Raw genomic sequence first — 25838 nt, 5'->3', positions numbered from 1 at the left:
CACCTTCAAATTAAAGCTGAGATAGTTTTATCCATATAGTCATCGTTTTATTTCATATATCAGAGCCCGAAATACGTTTTAATCAGTGGACATGCGCCGGTACATGTAACTTTTAAAATGGCATGCACCAATTTTTCAGCGTGTTATAAAATAACAAAATAACTGATTTCAAGTTTTATATGATCATAGGAACATTTTTAGCAGAAATTCATTGCACTTCTCAGCAAAATCTGTTATGACTTTTAAAAAGATTATCATAAGAGAACCTTATTCTTGTCATCACTTATTTGATAAGACCTATTGTGTAATAAAGTATTGCTTTAATGTGAGTCTTTCTTTGTCCTTTTTGCTGCTCCAAGTATCTTTACTGTAGCAGCACAAAAAGATGTGCATTAAAAAAACAAGCCATGCCTGGCTTTACTGCGTTTTTGACACTATTGTGTCTGTCTTGTCAGTGTCCTCTTTTTGAGCTACAGCATTATGAGTTATGCATATTTTTTTCACTTCATGGAAAAATATATGTGTGGCATGAGAGCGTGTGAGAGTAGTCAATTCGCGTCAGTTTCATAGTCAGTGCATGAATGGAAGGAAATGGAAATGGAAGCCCTCCACAACATTTTCTGTACCAAGTTATGTGCACTGCTGGTGAAGAGCTCAGAATTATGTGCACATCTCAAATTTTACATGCACAAATGTGTGTGCAGGTGTTTTTTAGAGCCTTGGATATTAAAAAGAGTGTCACTGTTTTAATTTTATTTCTGAATGCACGGTATCCTGAGAGAAAGTACACACAAATTAGTAAAGCCAATCCAGTTAAGATATGTTTGACAGCGGAGCACTTCAAAAAGAATTTACCTATACACTGAACTTTCTTGGGTTTTGTAGTGTTTTTCTGTGTGATATCCATTAAAAGAGTCCAGTCTGCGGTTGGATGTTATTGTTAGAATATTTAGGCAGGATTTGCTCTGACATTTTTCGTCCTCAGCATTAACAAAATACTAAAGTTCAAATGCAGTTTCAGAAATCTAGCTGAAAACTGCAGCTTAATAGTACTAAATAGAAAAATGCCTTTATATGCCACAATACTGACCTTGCAGATCACTGGAGTACATTCCTGTTGTAGCATTGACAATTTAACCTACCATCTACATGATGTTGCCTTATTTCCTTCTTAAGTTAATGTACACGTCTCCTCTGCAGGAAAGCTGTTCCAGAAGCAGAGCGAGAGCCCAACACAACATCATCCGATGGCAACACGGTCACACAGCCCAGTGTGTCAAAGCATGGCAGCTGTGCAGAGATGGGTAAGACTACTACTGTAGTACTGGAAAGTACATCTTATTCAAATATATAATCAATGCATTTCAGTCTCCCAGAAGCATATAAGTAGTAAGACACATTTTAGATATTGTCTATAGTGTTAGTTTTTTTCAAAATGTGATGATTCCACTTGGATTCTCTGAGTACAGATATAAGAGGTTTATATGACCTCTGCCGCTTGAAGAGAGTAGCTATTTGTTGCTTCTATGAATGTTTTTAGTATGCCAGCGATGTTTGGTTTGACTGAGTTGAGCAGCGTTTAAGTGGTTTGCCTGGTGCGTGGTAACCTGACTGTGTGGTTAATGAAGGTTAAGCTCCGTGTAACAAACTGTGTTTGTGTGGGAAAAAAAACAGACATTGGAGGACTGCTGTCTGCTGCTTCACCTCACGTCACCTGTGTCTCACCCAAAAAGGTGCACTTGAACATAGGGGTCCACCAGTACTGATTATTAGGAGTTAATGATACCAATAATCAGTATTTGGAACCGATATGCATTTACAGTAAAATTGAAAATCCATTTGTCAATATGTAGAATTTGGAATATAACAAACTCCAACACAAAACTTTGTTTAAATGCTTTTAGCAAATGTTTAATCACAACTGAAACTTTCAACGTCATATACAGCAAGTTCCCAACAACTTTTTTTTTTATAAAGTCAAGTAAAAAATTAATAAATGAAAATAGTTCCCTGATGTTTTACAAAGTAAAAGTTCCTCCCATGCTGATGCTTTCTTTGCACTTTTTAATAAATTCATTTTACAGGTGATCATTAAAAAAAATGCTGATACAAATAATTGGCAAAATGTCAGATATCGGCCCCCGATGTCATCCAGGCCGATAACCTGTCGCTCCCTGCTTGAACACACCGTACAGACTACAGCCAGTGGCCAAATAACACACACACTCTGCATATGCATGAGGAGAAATAACTCTCCATATCAGCATGGGACAGAAATCTGTATTCATCATTCAAAGAAGAGAAACAGGAAGACTGACAGGATGGATTCAGAGCACTATTTAGACAGTTAGCACATTAACAACACAACCTGATGTTGAAAGACCAAAGAATATTTACCATATGTTAACGTACAATGAAACAAACAATTATGAACCATTTCTGCTTAAGAGCTAAATAGCCAAAAAATAATTTTACCTTTTCCGACAAGGTTGAATTGATATCATGCCCTCTTGTCTAGTTGTTTGTTTGCTTTCATCATTTAAATTTCTTTTCTTGTGAACTGAGCTGAACTGCCAGTCAGTGTGATTTCATTCACTGACGGGCTTCACTGTCTCTGACGCCGATTCAACATGCTGAATCGGCCAAAAGAAAGTGCCAAGTGATTAGTGCCAACAGCGTGGGACACTCCACAAAAACTAGAGCGACAGACGCTCAACAACAGCCCAACATTGACCGATGGCAGGCTGTCAGCTCAGTGCGTCAGGGCGCCAAAGATACCCAATTTATGAGAAATGGGTCTGATCAGATTAAGTTCAGTCTAACTGTTGCTGACTCTTTCTTTCTATTTGTTTTCTCTGCCTCTCTCTTCAGCAGTGCAGCACTCCTCGCACACAGGGCCGAGTGTTAAAGGCTCGGGAACCTCAAAGATGCCCTGTTCAAGTTCAGCAGCTAAAACATTAAAGAGCAATGACTCACCATCAAATGGACAAGAAGACAAAGAAAATAACACTCCTCCGAAAGATAGAAGTGAAACTAAGATGGTGCTCGTGTCATCTGGATTAAACCCCAATGAACAGGTGCCCACTCACACATTCAATCAATACATGTGTTTATTCAGCCATATGAGGATACATTAACCAATAAGATGTGGTTTCCTGTAGATAATGGTGAAAAAGTTTGCTAAGCGAGTTGGTGCCCGTGTGGTTTCCAGGGTAACGCCCGAGGTGACCCATATCATCATGCACACAGGTGAGTATGCAAGCAGTGTGAATGTATGGAAACTCTTTATTCAGTTAAGACTATAACTATCATAGGTTTTGAATTGATCCACTGGACTTGATTCACAGTTGAGCAGTTAAAGCGGCTATTCAAAACCACACTTCAAATCTTCCTCTGTCCTGTTTTTCAATGTTTTCTTGAGCAGAAACATTTGCATTTCCAGAAGTACATTTTCTCCTTACATGTAGTTACAGCTTGTTTTGTGCGTCTTTTAAAGCGCTCCTTGGAGATAAGCTCTCTGTTTCTCTCTCGCCCACACACTCTCTCCTCCATTCATCCGCTTGTTGCTAATTACCCTCTCTGATAGATTATTTTTAATTTCAGAGCTCGCTGTCTCCAAAGCACCATATTAACTGTCACTGTTTAAGAAGCCTTTTTTTTTAATGGCAGCTGTTTCCCGGGTAACCAAAAAATGGGAACACTGGGATGCTTGATCTTTGTGGTTAAAGGTTGGGAAGGAGCAGGAGGGGTCCCTCTCTAACCATTAGCATAAAATAATAACCATTTGAAATGAAGTTATGTTAAAGGCACATCAATAGCGGGCAGTTAAGTTCCTGTCTGGAATACAAATCAGTGGATAATCACTATATTTCTTGAAGGAGGGATAACTTCTGACCTGCTGATCAACCGTGATTTAAAAGCTATTCTAAGTTTTCGGCTGTGTTCATTCCTAAAGTGATGGCGCAGTTTAAAAGAGCTCATAGTTCTTTACAATACATTAACACTAGGATTTACCTAAGTGATTAAAATTTAAGCAGCATAAAGGATAACACAGTAAAAAAGTAATTTCTGGGAAGAGTGGGCAATAGTCAGAGCCATATATTGTGCTTTATTTTGCGTCAAATTAAAGCTTTCATCGTCTCTAACAGCATGCACGTATTTTTTTCACACATTATCTGTGTGTATCTGCATGCTATAAAGTGTGTTAATTGTGAAAAAACAGACTATTTCCTTTTTAAAAAAACATTTAGTGTTTAAGTTTTCTACATTATTCACATATGACACAACATTTTAATAAAGGCAGTATCACCCTTTTCTAAATGGGATGATATTGCATGCATTGCAAAATGCATTTCTGTTAGTACAGAAAATCAATAATTTTATATATTGTATTCAGTGGTTCATTCAGTACTAAGACCATACCTTTCTATGGAATCCCTGAACTCACCCCAGATTTTGCTAAATTGTCCGAACTTTACATGGTTATTTTGCTCAACGTCACAAGCAGTCCTGTCCAATATCCACCTGTGCCAAGTTGGTGAATGTTCGTCCTCCAGCAGTAAGCAATGCATTTCTCATCTGTCCAAAGACGTATTCTAATAAAAGTAAAATTACCGTGTTGAACACTCACCAAGATGTGTCCTGCAAACATACTGTGGTGATATTCAAAAAGTATTTTCTTAAAGTAACTTACATGCTAAACATGATTGACCTCACAGTTGTCAACATTACACACTAACTCAGGACATATCGCACTTCCCCTGGTGAATATTCTACACATTACTGCACAAAACTACCTCTTATTAACCTGTTTAGCTCTTTCATTTTACTCACTTATGTGAGTTCGCAGCTTGCCTTAAGTTGGTTTGTTTACGCGGAAGTCAGCCTGCTACAAAGGTTGCAATGGCAACAGTACACAAGAAAATGGCCAAGCAAGCAAATTATACCTCATTTCCAACTCTTAAATTTAAAGTTTCCTATCAAGCGGTGTTCTGTGTGTACATGTACTCGCGCATCTTTTCACACATCACTGTTTCTTCTCTCCTCTCTGCCAGATGAACAACTGGTCTGTGAGCGTACGCTGAAGTACTTCTTTGGCATCGCAGGCAGGAAGTGGGTGGTGAGCTTCCAGTGTAAGTCCTGATTTACTTCATTGTCAAACTCCATCACTGATATGTTTACAACAATTACTCTAAATACTGAACAGCATGATGTGGAGGGGCTGGAATAGAAGGCGTGTTGCATAATACAGTAGCCACCAGAAAAGTGTTTGTGCTTCTGACAATGAGCTCATAAGGTTTTTTTTTGTTACCCCTCCGCAGGGATTTCAGAGTGCTTCAAACAAAAGAAACTCTTAGATGAGGTAGGCTCGCCTGTGTGTGCTGAGAATTTGTGTGCCGTTGACTTCCTCCTGCATCTCTGTATGTCTCGATGTGGAATTAAGGCTACATGATGAATGTCTTCATGTGGTTCCCTGCGATACCTCATAGATTATTTGAAATCAATTTGCTTTAGGGATAGCTGCATCTGGTTCTGTGTTATGTGACTATAAGACTCTGCCAAGCTTTGTTTAGCATCGTCATTAATTTAAAACTATTTCTCCGTGTTCCAGGCAAGCTTTTAAGCATTTTGATGCATCATGTAGTGAATGGAGAGATTAACTCCGCACAATTATGAGATGAACTCTGTCAAACTGAAGAATGTTCAGCCGACTCTTACGAGCAAATCTGACCCTTGAAATAAATGAAATTATATTAGCTCTCTGTCAGCGTACAATCAAACCTTTTATGAGATGAGAGAAATTGCTTCACTTATTTAAAAGCTAATAGCAGAAGGACAGGTTTTATACTGCTGAATGAGGTTCATGTACTCAGTGCATACCTACTGATGTCAGTTTGCTTTGTTTTCCAACAGAGTGCCTTTGAAGTGAGAGGTGATGTGGTGAATGGACCGAACCACCAGGGCCCCATGAGAGCTCGTACCACTCAAGACAATAATGTGAGTCCCGTACACACAGAACGGGAGGTGTGTGTGGGGGGGTTCAATGTTTTATGTCTAATCTTCATATATACATTACTTGATAATTGCACAATCAAATAACAATTCTATAAAATGTTAGATAAATTAAAATGATTTTTAAAAAATGAATAATTTCCCTGTTGTCAAATGGAAGTTAAAATTTCAATCTAAGTCTAAAAATAAGAAAACATTAAAAATTGTCCAAAAAGAAATTGCATAATTCACATTTATTTTTTTAGAACTATGTCATATTTTAAATGCTGCTGAAATAAGTGGCACTTTGCACCATGCGTTATAGATATTACACATTATCCTACAACCTTGGACTCATCTCTACCGGAAAGCACACACACTCATGCAGTAACTCTTTTATGCATAGGTGTGTATGCAGATTGACACACATGTATAAGTCCAGGATTGTTGGGATCTTCTGTGTGCCCAAAAGCTCCTCTCTTCTTCAGCCTAGCAAGAAGACATCCAGCTGGTGCGCGTGTGTGTGAGGCTCGGACATAGTTTCCACATTGAGCCTCTGTGGACAGTTGCAGACTTGTATCTGTCCAGTAAATGCGGCTCCATCCATTGAGTCTGCGGCTGCATGTTTGTGAGAACCGTTAGTCTCACATGCTGATCCAGACGCTTCCCATTTTTCTTTGGGTGTCTTAATAATAGGTTTAACTGACTTGTAATTCTGATACCAACTAGCGAGGGTAGCGACGTTCAATCTTCAATTTAACTTATTGCACACATCTCTAATTGTTTATGTAAGAGAAGTAAATATAATGCTGTTATCCTAAAGGGAAGCTTTGCCATATTTCAGACATCTCAGTTGGAGGCCAGTACAGTTAATCAGCACAGAGCTGGTTGGAAATCAGCAAAGATTCCCTTTAAGTGTTTCTCTAGAAGCCTGAATATTCATCATAACTAAATTAGCAGCAATCAAATTTAAAGTTCAGAAAAAACATCCTTAAGCATTGTTGAAAGTTACAGTTTGAAGTTGAAACAGATTACTCTCCCACCCCTTTTTATTTTTGCTGCTGCTGTCACAAAGACCACCAAATTGCTTTCCATTTTCCTCAGAGCTTAGCATATGCCAACAACACAGGACACACTGCATCTTGTCCTCCACAGGTTGTTCCATTGTCTGCCATTTTTGCTACTGGGAATTTTTATTATAAAAAACTTACATAGGTACTATTTGGTTCTTATCCAATAAAAGTGGTATCTATTTCCTGTTTTAGTTGACGCACTTCCTTTGTGCCGTAATTCAAGTCTAATTCAAGTCATAACCCAGTAGCAGACAGATTTGCTCAGTGAAAGTGAGTCTTATAGGAGCCAATCTAAATGCAAATGGTGTCATTATTCTAAAGCCATTACATTGTGCAATCAACATTTACTTCATAATGACAAGTTAATTCTGATTCCCGCTTTAAAACTGAAACACTCAACTAATCTGATTCATCAGGATTGTATGGGTGTGGTTTGATCAGAAATGGTTGACAGAAGCCAAAAAAACATCAGCGAACGGCCTCACAACTGTCATCACATTGATTGCTAACTCAATACTGAACCAACATTTAAATGACGATGTGGTTTTCTGCTTCTCCAAACTACAAGAAAAAAATTAACAATTTGGAGCACACAAAAAAAAAAATCACAGTCCAGATACTAGAGCAATCATTTCATAATTCTTTTGTTGGGGACCTTGAAAACAAAGATTAATGTCAAGCATTTGTTCCAGCTTAGTTTCAGACTTTCAGAATTTACTGCAGTCCCACCCTGGGAAGGTAAACACAATAAGGTGTAGAAGATTTCATGTTCAAGGAACTGCCGTGTCTTTTACAGTGGACTCTTAATGTTGTCTGGCACAACCTAATCCATAGTCTGGCTTAACCACAATGAGTCAGGAAACAATTGTGGGATGGCACTGTGAGGCAAAGACTAACCACAGAGTCTGATGGATGAGATGGCAACTGGCCTCAGCTAAGCAGCAGCATTTGTTAAAATCTGATCACAAAAACTAAGCTAATATAAAGTTCACCTTTCCTGTAGGCAGATGATGTACTGAGTCTGTCAGAAACATTAAAAGTTAATGAAGTTTTCAGGCATTTTTCCTTTATTAGACAGGATAGGATATTCAGAGATTTATTTTTATCAAAGGTTTCTGGCCAGAATTGAACCAGTGCAGTTGTATTTTTTTGCTTCGTAGACCACTGGAGTGGCAGGATGCGACCATGAAAGAGTAATTTAACAGGTGGTGAAGCAAACTGCCCAGAACGGAGCAGAGCATACAGCGCGCAGTGAAGAGGCCCCTCTTCTTTTTCTCTATATAAATGCTTTTAATCTGCTTGCTCTCCATTTCATCCACCCCTTTGGCCCACAAAGACCTTTGTCAGAATAACTGACATTATTATCTATTTGCTTTTTCTGCATGACTGACACCAGTCCAGTCAGTCAGACTTATCAGCACACTGTATTATAAAGATTATGATCTCAACACCTGAAACATGTCAACAACAGTCACCTGTGTCCCTGAACTGACTGGTTTGAAACCAGTTGGCTTTCTTAGACGGGACCTACATGCTTCAATGTCAAAAGACACTTTATTTTCATCATACTGTCTGAGGTGGAACACCAGTATTCACCCTCTGTATGAATCGCTTTGTTTTAGCACCTGTGTCCTTAAGCCCCCCTTCTGAAAAAGTCTAGTCTGCTCTGATTGGTTGGCATGTCTGGGGCTTCAGCATCTGTGCCTTCTGTGTGACTGCACCTTCATTGCAGCTGGAGAGTAACAGAGTACAGCGTTGTTTTCTACCTTGAAAAGTCCCTAATAAAAGCTTTAAATTATAGAGGCAGTGGTTCCCAACTGGTCCAGTTACGGAGTCCATATTTCTCCTTAATCATTATTTCAAGGTCCAGACAGAAGAGAAATTATCACATATTGAATACTTGAATATGGAGATGACTTCAAATGCCCACCTTTAATAAACACAACCCAATGAGCAACAAATGTCATTTAAACATCGTCTCCAAGCTTTAGCCTTGTTATAGACCAAGATTTATCAGCTACATAAAGCCCGATTTTAGACCATCTTAAAACAATCATTAAATATATTAAAAATACATAGAAACCTGTAAACGATTAACAAAAGTACTGCATACCACAGCGTTTACATAATAAATGTTTATTTTTTGTCATTAACACAAATTCTATTTACCCTTTCATGTAAACTGAGACTAGAGGTCTACTAAACCTTCACTTCACTAAAAACAAATAGAAGAAAAAAATAGACATTTATCGAAGGTGTTTTCAACATTAAATTACTCAGTGGGAATGTATAATATAAAAGGTCCCCTTTAAAACAAAAACCTGATTCAGAGAGAGAAAGAAAACACAATTACTGCCTTTCTTGTTGTTTGTGAAAGCACAATGTCCAACGACAAAGAACAGTCTGCTCCAATGAAGAAAATCAAATCAAATGTCCCAATAACAAACAGAACTTGAACCTGTTTCCTACTATTGCACCAGCCTCTTAGCTGAGGCCCTGTTGTAAAAAGCTAATGGTAATTTTCTTCTTGGTGTAAGGCCAGCAGGACCGGTTCTGTTGCCACTGAGGGGGAAAATTAGAAATGGCTAGATGTCATGTTGGCCGTATCGCTGCCTTTGAAGAACCTCGCTAATTGAATTAGCTAGTAATTTCAGGCTTATTTAAGTGACTTCATCGCAGCGGCGGCGCTGTGATGGAGCCAGACAGATTGTGCTGTTCATACTCACTTTCTGTCACCTGCACCGCTGTGACAAACAGACTAACAGATGAAATGGAGTGTCAGGACTGAGTCTGTCACCAGAATGTTGATGTGCAGGAAATCAGTCAAAGAAACTGTCTGTGTGTGTGTGTGTGTGTGTGTGTGTGTGTGTGTGGGTGGGCACGTTATCACATCACACACTCTAATACCTCCTGAAGGACATTAGGTGTTGTCTAAATTAAAAATCTGTAACAGAAACACTTTTTCATCTCACCAAGCACCTCTGGCTAATGATCATTATGGACAGACAGGGAGGTGTGAGAAATTAGTATTTCTCTCTTCAGCAGCTTGGATGTTTTATCTTACCAAACGCTTCCACCCAGCCACACACTGTATTTGAGACCAGGATGTTTGTCACACATTTCCTCTCTTACCATGGTTCAAGGGAAACAATTTTACATTCCCATTTCAGGCAAGCTTATTGACCCTGAGTGTAATAAAACCATGTGCCCCTGGTGCTGGGCTGGCCATTTTTCTTTGCTTGCTTAAAGCGTGATATTACCTGGGGGAAGGTGGCTCTGTTTCTGTTCAGCTCATCTCTGATTTTACGGTGTTACATTGAGAGCAAAAAATGAACAAGGTCTTTTTTTTCCCTTCAATAAGTTACAAATTCGTGTTGGAATTTGATATGCTTCAAGTGTTTGAGCTTTACCAATGTCACCCTTCATACAGGTGAAGAGTTCAAACTTAGCTGTATTTTTACGGCTGCTCACATACAGTATGACTGAACATTGTCCGCAGGTTAAATTCATTGAATAAATGTCCTGTTTTACTGTAGATTTTTCAGACATCTCACAGTAGATAATTTCATCCTTACTTTGTATCTTGTTTTTCTCTTTAGTTGCTCATGAAGGGCTACAAGATCTGCTTCCAAGGGCCGTTTACAGACATGACGACAGGTAAATCACATCAGCACCATGACATGTACTTTACATGTAACATTTACGTAAATTGCAAAGTGGACCAGGGAATTACTGAGAAATCTAACTAATCTGTATAAAGATTTTTGTCATGCCAGAACGTTTCAGGTCTGTTAAGCTGGGCTCAGACTGCAGGAGTTTTAAAATCCTAACTAATTTTGAAATAAGGTTCCATTACAGAAAAAAAGAGAAACCTCATAGCTGTTTTTCCCTCTAATCTCAAACATGCAAACAAAATAAAGGTGCGTCACACACTACACGATATATTATAATAAGATTATCATGGCAGATGGAAAAATACACCACTTTAAGCGATCTCATGGAGTAGCAGATTCAAACAGCATGGAGACAGATGCAATGCGACACCGTGCTGTAATGATGCTTAACTGTGAAAAAAAAAACTAAAACGGAGTCTGTAGTCTGTATGAGAAAATGGTTTTGGAGACATGGGTTGTATATTTAAATGAGAACCAGAGGTAAGAGTTTAACTCTCAGTTTCAGTATCTGTAATATGGTAGCTAATGTTAGCCTCAAGGGCTTAAATGTTCACTGTTGTTTGGCACAGGGTTGGAAATTAGCACCAGCCACCAGCCAAATGCAGGTAAAATATGTAAGTGGCTGCTAGGTTTGCCTCACTCACCAGCCAAAAAAAGCAATGGTAATCTGATGTGTGGCTGGTAGATTTTTCACCAGCCAGAGTGGCAGGTGGTCAAAAAACAGTAATTTCCAGCCCTGGTTTGGCTACACTGTCAGCCACTTCTTGACTCTCCTTGCAGACTTATCTCTCTCGCTGGCTATTAGGGCTGACCCTTGAGATTCAGAGATATGAATCATCAGTTGGAGACTCTTCATTTGACTGAGACTGGTTAAAAAAGAGCAGTCTTTTTTTTTTATGTCTTTGCTAGTTAGTGTGCTGTGTAGTGTACTTCTGGCGACGTTTTGGTTCCCAGATTTTGCTGCGGAGTGAGTGCTCTTGACTCTCAAGCTATTTTTTGGTGCAGGCAGCTGCGGTCATGCAGGCAGCGGCACAGAGGGGGAGAGACTCTGCAGCGTAAGGCTCTGAGAAAACATCATCTTCTTTTCCTCTGCACAGAAGTGGTGAATTCACAGCTCACAGCAACTTAGTGCGAAACAGTCTCTGACTTTTGTTTGATATCTGGTGTTGGCAAAAATGTTGTTTGCTTGTTTACTATATCGGCCTAAATGAATGCTGCTGTCAAACTGAACATCCTGCTGAGCCCGTCCAAATTTAAAATTTCATATGGAAAAAAATTCATATTCGTATTGAACAGCCAAATCTGATTCAACTGACATAATTCTGAGTTGGGTACAGCTGTACTGGCTATAGCGACTATTTTAAGAGCACTGACAAAATCGCCGATGCAGCGATGAGGTTCCTCTGCATGGCTGGTTAAGAGAAATTCTGTGAGAGCTGGTAATAACCCGGCAACATTTAAGAGCACAGTATGCAGATGGAAATGCAAAAACAGATCTAGGCTTTGGTTACACACACATCTGTATAGGTTCTAAGGGTACTGTACTGAAATTGTTCGGTGGAAATGGGACTTAGACAACGTTTAGAGGCTTCTGACAAAGTGATGAGTTACTTGCAGATATCTTTTTTTTGTCTCAGTAAAAAGTATTTTGCCACCTGAGCATTTAATCCAGGTGTTTATGAATTTTCAACATAGGACGTAAAGCTGTCATTTCTTTATATATCATTATTATATAATGTATGTAATGAGAGACGAGCTAAGTTTACTCAAATGGATTAGATATTGTCAGACATAGCGTAAAATATCTGTCATCCACATATGCATTTCTGTCAACATAAAGCTCAATCTATAGTTTGGTTTCTTATTCGTCTTAAAAACACAGCACTCAAACACAACAGGTTTGGAGCACTTAGATGATGTCTCTGATAACTTACCAAAAAATAAGGACTCTTACGCTTCATTTGCATATGCTTTCAAAGAAAAAACTGTATTAAAAAAAAAAGGTGTTTTTGTGTTTTTAGGACAAAAACTGTTTCCTTGTTGCAGCTGCCGTCATGCTGTTTGCACTGTTTTGTTTTCTCAATCAAGAATTACTTTGCTCAGCCACACATATTCCGTTTTATTGATGTGTGTTTCCTGCAGGACTCTGATAGACACCTGCCTTGCTTTTAAAGAGAAAAGGAAAAAATAACAATAAAAAGAAGGAGAGTTAAAGTCGCTCACTGAGGTTTTGACTAACGCAGCTTGAGACGTTTGCTGCTTTTTCTTTAACCCCTGTCATTTTAGCGCTGCACAACAATGACGAGTGTGGGTGGATTGAATACGGACTTTGGAGTTGTGTGAGACATTTTTGGTGTGGTGTTGTCATATTGCACAGCGGTTGCTATGGTGTCAGTTAGCTGCCTGGAATTTCTTTTATTAAAAGAAAGTGGAAATGAGCCCTCAGTCATGACCAAAGTGCTTCTGCTGTTCCTCTAGAAATGGTGTAAATATCATCACTCTCCATTTCTGCACCAGCCTAGTTTGGTCCTAATGATTTAACCCTTTGAAACATGGATCGACGTCACTTTCGTTGTGCTGTGTTTAGATGCCTAGATGCAAGTACTAAAACCTTTGAACCTTGAGCAGATTTTTTTTAAAAACATGGGGAAAAACAGACAATGAGCAACTTGCCACAAAATGTCCTGCAAATTGAAAGAAATTATAATTTAGAAAAATATTTTTTGAAAGCCAGGGAAAAATGTCCAGAAAACTATATTTATAATTAAGACAATTATATATTTAAAGTCGTGCTCAAAAATTGTTATTACTTTTTAAGCACTTTTTTAGGTAATTTACTAGATTTTTTTTAAAAACTTTTTTACTTACGTCTTCTTACTTTAAGTTTAGTTTTGTGTGCTTATTTTTTTAAACTGATTACTTGTAAATGTTTGGATCATTTCTTCTGAAGCTGCTTATTGCTTTCTTTCCATATTTTTAAAAGCAATCAAGCCGCTTTACTCAGGCGATAAATGGTTAAACTGTTGACCTCTAAATTCAAGGTGAAGAAGAGTTTGGTCGCCCTAAATACAACATACTTTTGTTCTTTGCTTTACAATTCCAGCATGAATGAATGGACAGATACATCATGGGTGAAGGTCTCAGGGGGAACATTGCTTAAGAAGTCACATTGCAGCGTTCTTTGGTTTCCTTCTTCCTGGGGCTCTTAAAGTGCTTCTGCAGCATCCTCCCGCTGCCTGCTGGATCGATGAAGCCTTGCTAATGGGTTGACATCTGCTAGCTAGCGTGAGGAGTTTAAAGACTCTGTTTTACGTGGCACAAACATGAGGATGGAGTCTGTTCTCAACAAACAGGATTTCATCCATTATTTAACTGCTTTGTGTTTGTGTACGTTAAATGATGAGGTTACCTACAGTGAGCACTTGGTTGAGGTTTTCCTGACAGTGTTCTGTTCTCATGTTTTTCTCTGACCGTGTGTTTGGTGTCTGATATGATGTGCTGAATATAAACAGTTTTTTTTTTTCTAAATAAGGTTAAATGTGTGTTGACTGATTGAGTGAGATATTGATTTGAGCGGAGACTTCAGTATTGACCTGTTTTCCGTCTCTCCGATCAAAGGAAGTCTGAGCTCGAAATGAGTCTGCCCGGTATCCCCTCAGGGGTTAAAGGGGTGAAAGTAAAGAGAATTACATTTAGGTGTGACCAGGGATGCTTTTGTCAGAAAGGGTTTTTGCCAAAACAGTCAACATTTGCAGCCAATTTTGTGTATGTTTGTGCTTTTTGTAGATGAAATGGAGTGGATGGTGGAGCTCTGTGGAGCCACTGTCGTCAAAGATCCTCTTCTCCTCGACAGTAAACAGGTAAGAGCGTCTAGCCCGTCGAGAAAAAGTAATTTTTAAAAAAGGTTTTTTTTTAACATAATCAAAAAATGTCATATTACTATCATTTTTTAAATCAGATCAGTGTTATTAAAGGTTTGCAGGCAAGTGAGTCATAAAAAGAAAAGAAGTCTTCTTGATACTCTAATGACCCTATGTTTATTTATGTTTTTATTTCCTCTCTTTTCCTTCTTTTCTTATTTATTTTTGTATTTAGTTGTTTTTTCTTTTTCACATAATTTGCCTATTTTTTTCTTTTTTTTCCTTTTCTTTCCACACTGTCCCTGTTGCGTATCTGTACCCTTTTATATTTTGTGAATCAATTATATCTGTGCATCTTTTGCTCCTTTTTTTGTATTTTTTAGTATGCCCATATTGTTTGCATGTGTATACAGTAATTGGTGAATAAAGGGAATAAAAAAACTAATAGCATTCCGAATTTAACAGTGTAAACGTGGTAAAGATGGTGAACAATGTGATGGTTATATTTAACCTACTAAGAATTGGTAGTATAATTTATGTCAGCATGTTGGCATGGCTGTAGAGTCTTAGTTTTGTTGTCTTTGTTTAATTTTGCCAGGTGCAAACCCATTTCGTGGTGTGTTTGCGTGTGTGAGTGCGTGTATCTTTCTGTCCTCAGCTGATCAAGCAAACTACTGGACCTATCAGCCAAATTATTTGGGCACACATTTAGGACTGTATGCATAAGGACCTCTTGTTGTTGCTGTCATTCACAGTTGTTGAAGAACCTGTTTAATAGACTGTTTGTGCTGTCATTGACTCCTCACTCCTCTTAACCCGTAACTGGGGGGCGTAAGGTTTCGGGAAGTTGTCTCGGCTGAAAACAACAAACTCTACCCTCTGTTGGAGGCCCATTCTGGTCTTTGTCGTGGCTAAAACAATGGCATCCATAGAAAAATTGTCTTATTTTAAAGAGGAGCATCTGCAGATTAACCACATACCCCATATGTTATGATCCGCTAAAGTTTGGCAAGATTAATTAATCACCATTTTCGTTATTCTGGCTGTCACCTTGACTGTAAGGGAGCAATGTCACCAGCTCTCCTCGTTCCAGCTGTAACCCAGTTTAGTTCTGTCCACCGTATGGCACCTATTTTGTAGGCTTACCAATTTTTTAAATAATTATTCCTTGATATTAATGCTTAGCCATTAAGCAGGCTATGTAGTTAAATTGTTTATTTATTGTTTGCTAGTTGTGTTTATTGTTATTTCCTACGTCTTTGTGCTGAAGCCTAAAGACAAAATTAATAACGTTAAAAGCCCAGTTATGAATGACATAGATCAAAGATTTATGGCCGTGTTTTATTAAAAATACATTCATCCTCATGATTATATTGTATCTTCTGAAACATGCTGCAGCACATCTGCTGGAATTACAAGAACAGTTGAGAGTGGCCGCGATCAGCTCAGGCAGCCAGATCGCAGCTGCCTGGCAGAGATCTACACTCTACTGAGTGCACTTTTCTAGTTACAGGATAAAATGTTTCAGTTTTAATGATTCCAGTTCACTTAAAATTCCCATGACTCATATTGCAAGCAATATAAGCAAACTATTATCTTCTGGGACTCAGCAGAGTGTATGGCTCCTCTTAACTCTGAACGTTTCTCTGACTCACTAAGCTGTGGCCTTCATAATGTATATTATTTGCCTCCTGGGTTTTATTTGATTTCAAATGAATCATGATTCATTCAAGTGTTGAAATAATAAAGATTGACTGATGCTGAAAATACCCAGATCCAAAAACCTCTCCAGCCTAATCAACAATTCTTAAACCAGCAAGTTTCTGCCAAAATGCTTTATGTTGCTAATAAATGATTTGACAGGCAGGTGTGAAAATTTAATTTCCTTCCAATTTGCCTAGTTATAAATACACGTGTTCTACCCATTGCTAATTTTTAATTCTAAATTAAGCATAACAGTTTTTTTTTTCCCTTTTTGTTGCACAGAAGTCCCATCAGCTGGTCATTGTGCAGCCTGGATCAGAGTCGTCGTCGTTCAAGTACAGCAGTGAGTCTAAAATCTCATTTTCACCTGTTTCTTGTATAACGTGTTTAATTTGTGGTTATTTTAACTTGATCTCATTCACACACACACACGCACACATACACAAAAGTTCATAAAGATACAGATTAGACTATTTGTTTCACTGCTGGGTTTGAGGTTGAGGTTGGACCTCTGGAGAGTAAGACGGGCATTGTGTGTGATGGATAATATGCCAAATTAGTTATCACTATATCTGGTTATAATATGATTGTTATCTCTTCATACTCAATTTCAATCATCCACAAGACTGCTTTAGCAAATGTGCTGCTGGCAGAGGTCAAGCATGTTCGCAGTGAAAGTTAATTAGTCAGTGTTGAGAAAACATGATGCTGAGACACAAGGTAAGTGACGACACAGAGAGAGGTTTCCTTTCACAGGAGAATGATGGCATATTTTTTCTCCACTTGCCCTGTTGGAAAAGTCGGTTAGAAATCAGTTTTTACTTGCCCCTATATGCTTTGTTTATTGGAGGATATTAAATAACAAAGACTTAATGCCATCCAACTTAACTCCTGGTTTAAGGATAATTCAAATACTAGCTTGCGCGTCAAATCCTAAACTTTGTCTGTACGCGCCATGAGAAGACTCTTAACTACGTCCATTATCAGCTCCGGAAAATAAAAAATTATGTACATATTGAATTAATTTATTTTATATCATTTTAGTTGTTATTAACACTTGCCCGAACGGAGAAATGAGTTGCTAAATACACTCACCTGACGTGGCATTCGACTTGCTCCAGGCAATCTTGATTGTTGAACAGACAAAAACGATTTCCGGGATATAAAGTGAGAGCGCCTGCCACCAAGTCTACTGCTTTCCTGTATTCGGGACCTTGAAACAGCATCAACAAAGAAACCAACGGGAGGCCATTTTTAATTAATCAAAGGCAAGTAAGAAGGTTTATTTAAGGCTTCCTACTCAACCTAGCTAGAGTCTTGAAGTGCCCTTTTAAGAGATGGATGTTTAGAAAGTGGCTACCTAAGTTAGCTAGCCACGGTATGTTCCAAGTTTGTTAAAGTTTTTAGTGTTTTCTGACATGAAACAAACATGCCAGGCTGTCTTCATTAGCTTGTAATTGCTAATGTCTGATAAGCTCTTCTCTAGTTGAAAAGACTAAGAAGATTTTTATTGTGTTGTATTATGTTTTAGAAAAGTGTTTTGGTTTGTTTTCATTGATGAAACATGTTTAGGAAGTTGAGGCTAACAACCATTAGCTAAAGCAGCACCATTTTTTTAAATAGCTCTACTTTTTTTTTTTTAAAGGTGTAGCTCCAGGTTAGCATTAAAATTGTTTATTTTAGTAGACTATTCTGTCTCACTAAAATAATAAAATAAAATTAAAACTTTTACCTATATAGTCATTTAATGAATTAACATTTCACAAAATGTTAAAATTCTACAGAAACACTGGTGGTCATCCATAAAATATCTTAATATTATCTACAAGGTTGTCACAATTTAGTCCTATTCTTTGAAAAAGGGCTCTTAGGGGCAAGGTTTTAAATTTCTGAGCACATAATAGATAATGTGAACATAAAATAAAAACAGTACTTTTAACAGGTTCCATTATTATTTCAAAGTCAAATTTCTTATCAGAATAGGTTGTGGTGAATGGACGGTCCCCACAAGCATAGACATTCTGGCTGGTGTGTACGTCTGTGCACCTGTCCGTCCATTAGTACACGGATTTGAATGCGTTTGCGGCTGTGAGGACCAGTTGGAGAGTGACAGAACGGTGAAATGGCAGACGCTGCCAGCCAGAATTAGACAGGTTCCCAACAAGAGCGAGGGGAGTGACTTGCCAGGAAAGAGAGTGTGAAGGAAGTTAGGCAGCAGAGAAATGGCCAAGAGAAAATGTCAGATGGGAGCCAGGGGAAATGTCAAAACAAGTTGGCCACAGCAAAGAGAGGCTGCCATAGCACGAGGAGAGCTGACAGTTTGAAACAGAGAAGGAAGCAAGTGGCTTTGAGTCCTCCCCTCCCCTCCTCACTTCTCCTGGCATCCTAATTTGCACTGCTGCATATTTAATGCAGCTTTTCCTCTTCCACGTCCTCTGGCACTCATAGTCCAGGTAATCGAGCAGCCCATCACCCTCCCCTTCTCTGTCCCCCTTTATCCTCTTCTTCTGCACCATTGATTGAAATCACACACGTCTCTCCTTTCCTCTCAACCATCCTCTAACGTAATGGAAGACATGCACACACACTCCAGATTATATTTTACAAGATAGATCCTGGACATGTCAGTTCAGGTTATTACTTCAGAAGAAAGGCAGCTTATTAGAAAACTATATGATGTGTGATGTTAAGCAGAAGATATGTTCTGTGATGTTCAGGTTAAAGTGATCAGTGAGGGTTTGAGTTTATGGGAATACTGACATGCTGCTTGATTCAGAGCCGATAGTCGTTAAAGGAGCACTTCATCTGCAAAATGCCCATTAGTATATCAGTTACTCACCATGTGTTATGTTGAATTTGTGAGGAAAACTTTCTTCCTCTTGTATGCCTCCACAGTGGACGGAGAATCCAAAAAAAGCGAACATGCTTACTGCATTGAAGTAAAAACAGTCTGCACTTAATAACAGCAAAACTATATCAAAACACCGATTTCCAAACTCTCACACAACTCATGCAGTTTATCCAAGTCTCATTTATCCAGTCATGAGCTGAGCACTTCCTAAACATATGCATTTTCACTAAAGCATGATTTAAAACAACAATAAAAAAATCGTAAAGTTTAAGTGAAAATGCACATGTTCGGGATGTACTGAGCATGCACCTGGATAGATGAGACTTGGATTATACTGCACGAGTTGTGTGAGAGTTTATTTACAGATGTTTTGATATGATTTTGCTCAGTGCTCGTGTGCCGCTTTCAGATTCCTATCACAAACATTTAAACCTTTGAAATTACAAGAAATTAGGAAAGGAAAGGAGGAAGGAAAATTGACCTTAAAGTTAAATTGAAAAAAATAAAGAGACAGGGAAATTATTCAAAGTTTAAAATAATGTATTAAATAGGAAAGAAAATCTCCAGAAAACTATATTCATAATAAAAATAATCATAATTATTAACTATTTTATCTATAATTGTATATATGTATTTTTTGTGTTTGTTTTCTTACCTTCTTTAAAAAAAAAAAAGTATCCTAAATGTGTGATCCTAAATTTTCTCGTCACACTTCTTTCCCATTTTTGAAAGAAATTAAGCCAATTTTCTCAGGTTTTAAAGCACACATTTACATTTATTCATGAAGATTGTTTGGCTTTTTTGGATTCTTTGTTCACTGTAGAGGCATGCAATACTTATACGTAAGGTATTACTGTAATGTTTATTCAGAGTTAAAGTGTTAAATATATGGATATAGATGTAAAATGAATACATGTCGAGTCTATAGGTTAGTGTAACTGAAACACACTAACAAAGTTGTGTTCATCTCTCAGAAAGAAGGAGGAAGAAAATGGATAACTGAAATAAATTGAAGGCTTAGATTAAAATAAATAACAGTAATGCAGAATTAATGAACTAAAAGAAAAAGAATTTATCATCATTAAGATTATCTTAACTCCATAGATAATTTTTTTTAAATGAAGCTGATAGCAAGCTCTTTATAATAGGCAGATTAGTATTTAATGTCTGTGTATAACGTCTTAAAAATATTATGGATGTACGAGACGTGCATATCATTTTGTTATTTGTGGACCAATGACTTTAAGACCTTCTGCTCAACAGGTCTCTCTAGACACGTGACAATCGTGACACGTGGTTGGCTGTTGGATACCGTGGCAACCTACACCCTCCAAAACCACAACAAGTACACAACATAAACTCTGGGAATCAAGTGCATTACACCCACAGCTACGCATTGTCCTCTCGTAACTCATTTTACAACTACTGTTTTTTAATGTCCAATACTTTAACTAAAGTGCCATCCATCTGTTTTATTGATAAAACTTTGTTTTGTGTTTGTACGGCATGATGTATATAAAGTTTGATCAACACAAGATGTTTGAATTAAGTCTTTTAGCACTGGTATGATACATATTCACACACATCTATCACTGCTGCCCACAGTGTAGATATAAAAAACACGATGTGCCCACAGTAGAAAATTACAGACAAGTTTTATTGTTGAGTGACTAATATTCTTAGAAGGAAAGTGTCATTTTAGGAGTCTTATACTTTCAGTTGTATCATCCTGTGCAGTCAAAGGCGGATGGAATTGTATAATTAAATGAAATGGCCCTGAATAAACAGTTTTTTTTAAAAATGCAGATATATCTGAGGTAAGCAGCCCAAGGAAATGCTAAACTCTCAGTACAATACAGAATAATCTCTCATCATGCCCAGAATCATCCTCAGGGTTTCAGAACGAGCCATTTACAGTATTTAGTACTTGTATTTCTCCTGTCAGATCTAATATATTTTAATGAGCTCTTGTCACCGTGCTCTCCGATGTTTTCACCGCTGTTTCATTCTGCGACTGCTGTTTTGCAAGTCCCCTGTGTACGCCAGCTCTCCGGTCATGGCAGAATGCCTGTAGATATCCAGAACATGGATTGAATGCAGCAACATGTTCAGCACAGGTTTTTTGAATTATTGAACAGCCATTGTGTGGGAATGAAATGAGAGAGTAGAAATTTGCAGTAATGGGCTGTATGAGGGCACAAAAATGACCCCTCTGTGTGCACAGCTTTCATATAACCTTGAGAAGATAAAATGGTCAGGTAACTCCACATTAAAACACTGCTGTAGAAAATCATGCAGCTGCTACACTTGTTTGTGTGCAGAGGTTTTTAGGTGAAAGGTCTATGACAGATACAGTCTAAATGATTTGCTCTTTGGTGAAATGGATTGAAATCCTTCTTAAAATAGTTGAGCCAAATTAATTTATTTAGCCCAATTTCACAAATCACAATTAGCCTCAAGGGGCTTTACAATCTGTACAGCATGCGATACCCTCTGTCCTTGACACTCATAACATAAAATGTCTGTGCTGAAATGAGGCCAGCTAATCCTGATTTTTTTTCCACTATTGATTAATTAATTGTACATACATTTTTTGTTCTTTTTATTCTATTTTTCATTTTAGATTTTTATATTGCTGCTTGTCGATGCTGAATTGTTGACAGTAATCGTGGCTGTCCACCTTTAAACTTTGCTGATTGTGTAGAAAAGCTAAAACTAGGTAATATTTGTCATTTTTGTGCAAAAAGCGACTTAAACAGTTGATAGTCAAAAGATGTATTAAGTTAAGCTGTCTACATATTCAGCTAATTTGTTTAATTTTTCATTTAAACTTAAGGCAGGGATCAGCAGCAATTATACACTGTGGTGATCAGGTGCTCCTGGTATGTGGATGATGAGTCTAAATGTAGATTACATTAGACTGGACCACCACTCTGTAGGAAAGTACTGCAACAAGCCACACTGTCCATTTGAACCCAGAGGCCAGCGGATCCCTTCTCGAAATATACAGTGAGAACAGAAACCTTTTCCATCTTTACTGGAAACTTTGCCAGGGAGAAAGTTGACTGTACTGTAGCTGACTTGGCTTACTAACAACATTAAGCATAAATTCAACCAATTAATGTCGTTAGCATCCTGGAAGCACTCAAATGACCAAATTAAATTTCAATGCTGCAGTAAATAAAACGTCTTGACCTGACCTCATTTTACAAGGCCACTCTCTTCCCTGTTAATTTGCTCCTCGAGTATATTTTATGGGCAGCAGCAACTGTGTCTGGCATTTGTTTTTATGTTGTCTCGTCTTTTTCCAACCAGAATTATGCAAAGACGGGATGAAACCCAAACTCTAGAAGAAGTCCATCTATGTTTTCAAAGTGTTTGAAACAACAAATGAGGACAAAAAGCTTTTTGAATATAACACTTGATATATTCATTAGTCAGCACACTTATAACAAGTGTGAATTCAAGTTTTTGGAAAGGGAAACTAAATGAACATTTTGGGTTCATTGAATATCAGCTCTCATTATGCAGATTCATAAGTGACTGCTCCTGTTTTTCAAATGCTAAGTAATTAATTGCTGGCTATAAAGTTTTGAGAGAAATAGTGAAGTTTATCATATCTTATTCTGCAGTCACGTACATTTCTTGGCATATCTCATTTCTGGAGCTCTGAAGTCTTTGTTCTGAATTTGGCACGTTCATGAGCTTTTAAGTCGTCATGTGTAAATGCCACAAAAAAAAACATGCATTGTATTTAATGCTCAAAGCATTTAAACATGTTGATAATATTGCTTTACCTGACTTTTTATCAGGATTAATGCTAACAAATAACTTTCCTTACTAATATAGGTCAGTCTACATGGACTGAAATTAAAGCTTACAACCTAATACCATATTACAACTTACATGCAAGCGAAACATCGATATGCAATATGTACACTGATAAAAAGTTACAATCAACCAAACATTTGCTTTCGTCCGCCATGTTTTTGCATATACAATGTCAAAGTTGGCAAGTAGTGTACCAACATTTTTGATGACTTTCTGAGTTGGTATTGATGTGAATTTTCCTTGTTGGTAACTTTTTTTTTCAGATTATTCTGACACCAGGGCTTTATTACCATTTTGTGCATTTATTTCACTTACAAAAAGATACATTCCACTTTAACCAAATACTGAACGCAGCACAGGTATAGTCCCCATTGTGAACCCTGCTGGTGGACGTTTTACTGCCTCCTCTCCTATCCATTTCTATCTTCTATATTTTATTGGAGGATCATTTTCCAGGGGCAAGATTCAGTGTAACTTAAAATGGGGGAAATTCAAGCCCCGACATTGCATAGAAATGTCAGCAAATTCCAGTCTCATACTGTTCGAGTTCATTATAGATTAAAAGTATGACAGTTTCAGTCATCATTACCTGTCAGTGTAAGTAGGACTGATAATGTAATGTGATGATATTTACTTTAGTGTACTTCGCAGTTCTGGAAGGTAGATTTTGTTACCTTTGGGCAGACTTCAAACTCAAGAATGTGATTATCTCCCAAGAGTTTAGCATTTCCTATGAGTTTCATAATCCTGCAAATGTTACCGTAGTTCATTCAAAGCTTCATGGCATCTCTCCCACATTCATGAAAAACAAAACCACTTACAATATGTAGACCATGTTTCTTCGCATGTGGAAAACATACCACCTAAATAATGTATGTTTCTACTTATAGCACTCACTCAAGGTCCCTCAAGATGTGTTTCTGGTGTGCGCAGTGGTGATTGTAATCGATTCAATAACCAGAAGTAATGTTGTGGGGAAATTATATCAGCAAAAACCATTGAAACAATGTGGAAAAGAGTGTTTGAAGTGCAGAGATATTGCAGAAAAGCATATTACTCCTGCAGCCACACTCAACTTTTCTACCAGAATGAGCTCGGAACAATTATGACTCAAGGACATGAGTCAACTTGAATGACTGCACCCTATATTAACCCCATATAGATGTTAGCTTGAAGGCTAGAAGTGGTTATTATATGCATTTTTTTCTTTTAGGTGTTAGAGTTAGTAATATATCTGCTGAAGAAAGGGTACTTTAGGTGGCAAAAATGTGCCTCGAGACAAATTAAGACCCATTTTTAAGACTTCTTTAACTACAGATTGCATTAATTTGAACCCCCATAGCATGTTAAAACTGAGAGGTTTCTACAAATTTATATCAACGGCTGCAATTTGGCATTTGGATGCAGGATAAATACAAATGCTGCATTCGGTGTCATTCATTGCTTTGTCAACAACCGGTATCAAAAACCAGGTGGCTGAAAATAGAGAAAGAGCCCGCACGAAAGTGTAATGTCAGCACGTTCGCTCCGAGGCCTTTTAAATGCCAGATGTGCGGTGCCAGACGCCAGAGTGCCAGGACGCTGCTTTCCTCCAGTCAGCTGATTTTTCAGTGCTGAGCTGCAGCGGAGCGCACATTCAGCTCAGTTACTCTGTATGGGAGCTGCGGTTACAGCATGATACGGAGCAGAGGCACACAATGCAGCACTGTTTGCTTTCTGTTACTGAACAATTAACTCAGTAGTTTTAGCGTCTGAGTGTTTTTGTCAGTTTAATACAGACAAGGCCCTGTGAGAGCCAAATCCTGCTCAACTGTCAGATGACAAAGAAGATCTTTCAGTACAGTTTGAGCAATAACCTGAATCCATGTCTTACAGTTAACATAACTGAGGTTTGACTGCAGTTTACACAACAATAACTCTGTTAACTTTATTTCAGACCTGAAGTTCACATACACTACACCACAAAAATCACTTTTATTTTTGCTCCTGTTTTTAGTGAGTTGAAATAAAATACCTTTTTTTCAACACAGAGGGCTTAGTTGTCAGGTTTTGTTTGCAAATTAATCTAAATCTGTGTTAGTAAGCACTTGGCCAACATAATGCTTATCAAGATGCTGATTAAAAAGCATCATTATTGCACAGGTGTGCCTTGGGATGTCACATTAAAAGGCCACTCTAAAATTTGCATGCTGATCACACAACACACCACAGATGTCACAAGTTTTGAGGGCAGTACATCCAATCCAGTCTTGTGAGCAAGGTCAGGACCTCCACATCCGGCTTCATTATCAGCAAGATTGTCTGAGACCAGCTACTGAGATAATTGTTCTTAAAAAGGTATCTAACAGTTTTTGCAATAACATTTTTGGTTGTGCAAATGTTGCATCAGCTGTCGGATGGCTGTTCTCCAACAAAAATGCTGGATGTTGAGGTCCTGTGCTGGTGTGGTTACTCATGGTCTGTGTTTGCGAGGCTGGTTGGATGTTCACAGAAATTACATTGGAGACAGCTTATGGTACTAAAATGAACATGCAGTTCATGGTCAACAGCTCTGGTGAACATTCCTGCAGTCAACATGCCAATGGCACACTCCTTCAAAACTTGCAACATCTGTGGCATTTTGTCGTGTGATCAAACTGCACATTTTATTGTAATCAGCCCCAGGCACGTCTGTGCAGCAATCATGCTGTTTAGTCCACATCCACATCCGTCAGGTGGTTGGATAATGATGGCAAAGTGCTCACTAACACGGATTTAAACAAATACGTGAACAAAATTTGACAGAGATTAGCCTTTTGTGTCCATAGAAAATGTATTAATTTATTTGAACTCATGAATAACAGGAAAACAAAAT

At 38.0% G+C, this 25838-nt stretch overlaps 1 protein-coding gene across 2 annotated transcripts in view; it reads left to right on the top strand.

Moving 5' to 3' along the window:
- The window catches only part of LOC121959191 (breast cancer type 1 susceptibility protein homolog), a 30663-nt gene extending 9510 nt beyond the window's left edge, over nt 1-21153 (top strand). The window contains exons 11-20 of one of the 2 annotated variants that reach the window (XM_042508407.1): nt 1201-1304; nt 2875-3077; nt 3162-3249; nt 5055-5132; nt 5322-5362; nt 5914-5997; nt 10664-10721; nt 14525-14598; nt 16585-16645; nt 20417-21153. In XM_042508407.1, the coding sequence (XP_042364341.1) occupies nt 1201-1304; nt 2875-3077; nt 3162-3249; nt 5055-5132; nt 5322-5362; nt 5914-5997; nt 10664-10721; nt 14525-14598; nt 16585-16645; nt 20417-20511 (886 nt within the window). In that variant the 3' untranslated portion in view covers nt 20512-21153. Of the gene's footprint in view, nt 1-1200; nt 1305-2871; nt 3078-3161; nt 3250-5054; nt 5133-5321; nt 5363-5913; nt 5998-10663; nt 10722-14524; nt 14599-16584; nt 16646-20416 lie in introns of both variants that reach the window. The other variant, XM_042508406.1, reaches the window with a different exon arrangement.
- Nucleotides 21154-25838: the final 4685 nt, after the last annotated feature.

The sequence above is a fragment of the Plectropomus leopardus genome, chromosome 19 (assembly GCF_008729295.1).
Source record: "Plectropomus leopardus isolate mb chromosome 19, YSFRI_Pleo_2.0, whole genome shotgun sequence".
NCBI classification, from domain to species: domain Eukaryota; kingdom Metazoa; phylum Chordata; class Actinopteri; order Perciformes; family Serranidae; genus Plectropomus; species Plectropomus leopardus.
The sequence above is the reverse complement of the archived record's forward strand: the minus strand, read 5'-3'. Positions and strand labels throughout refer to the sequence as shown.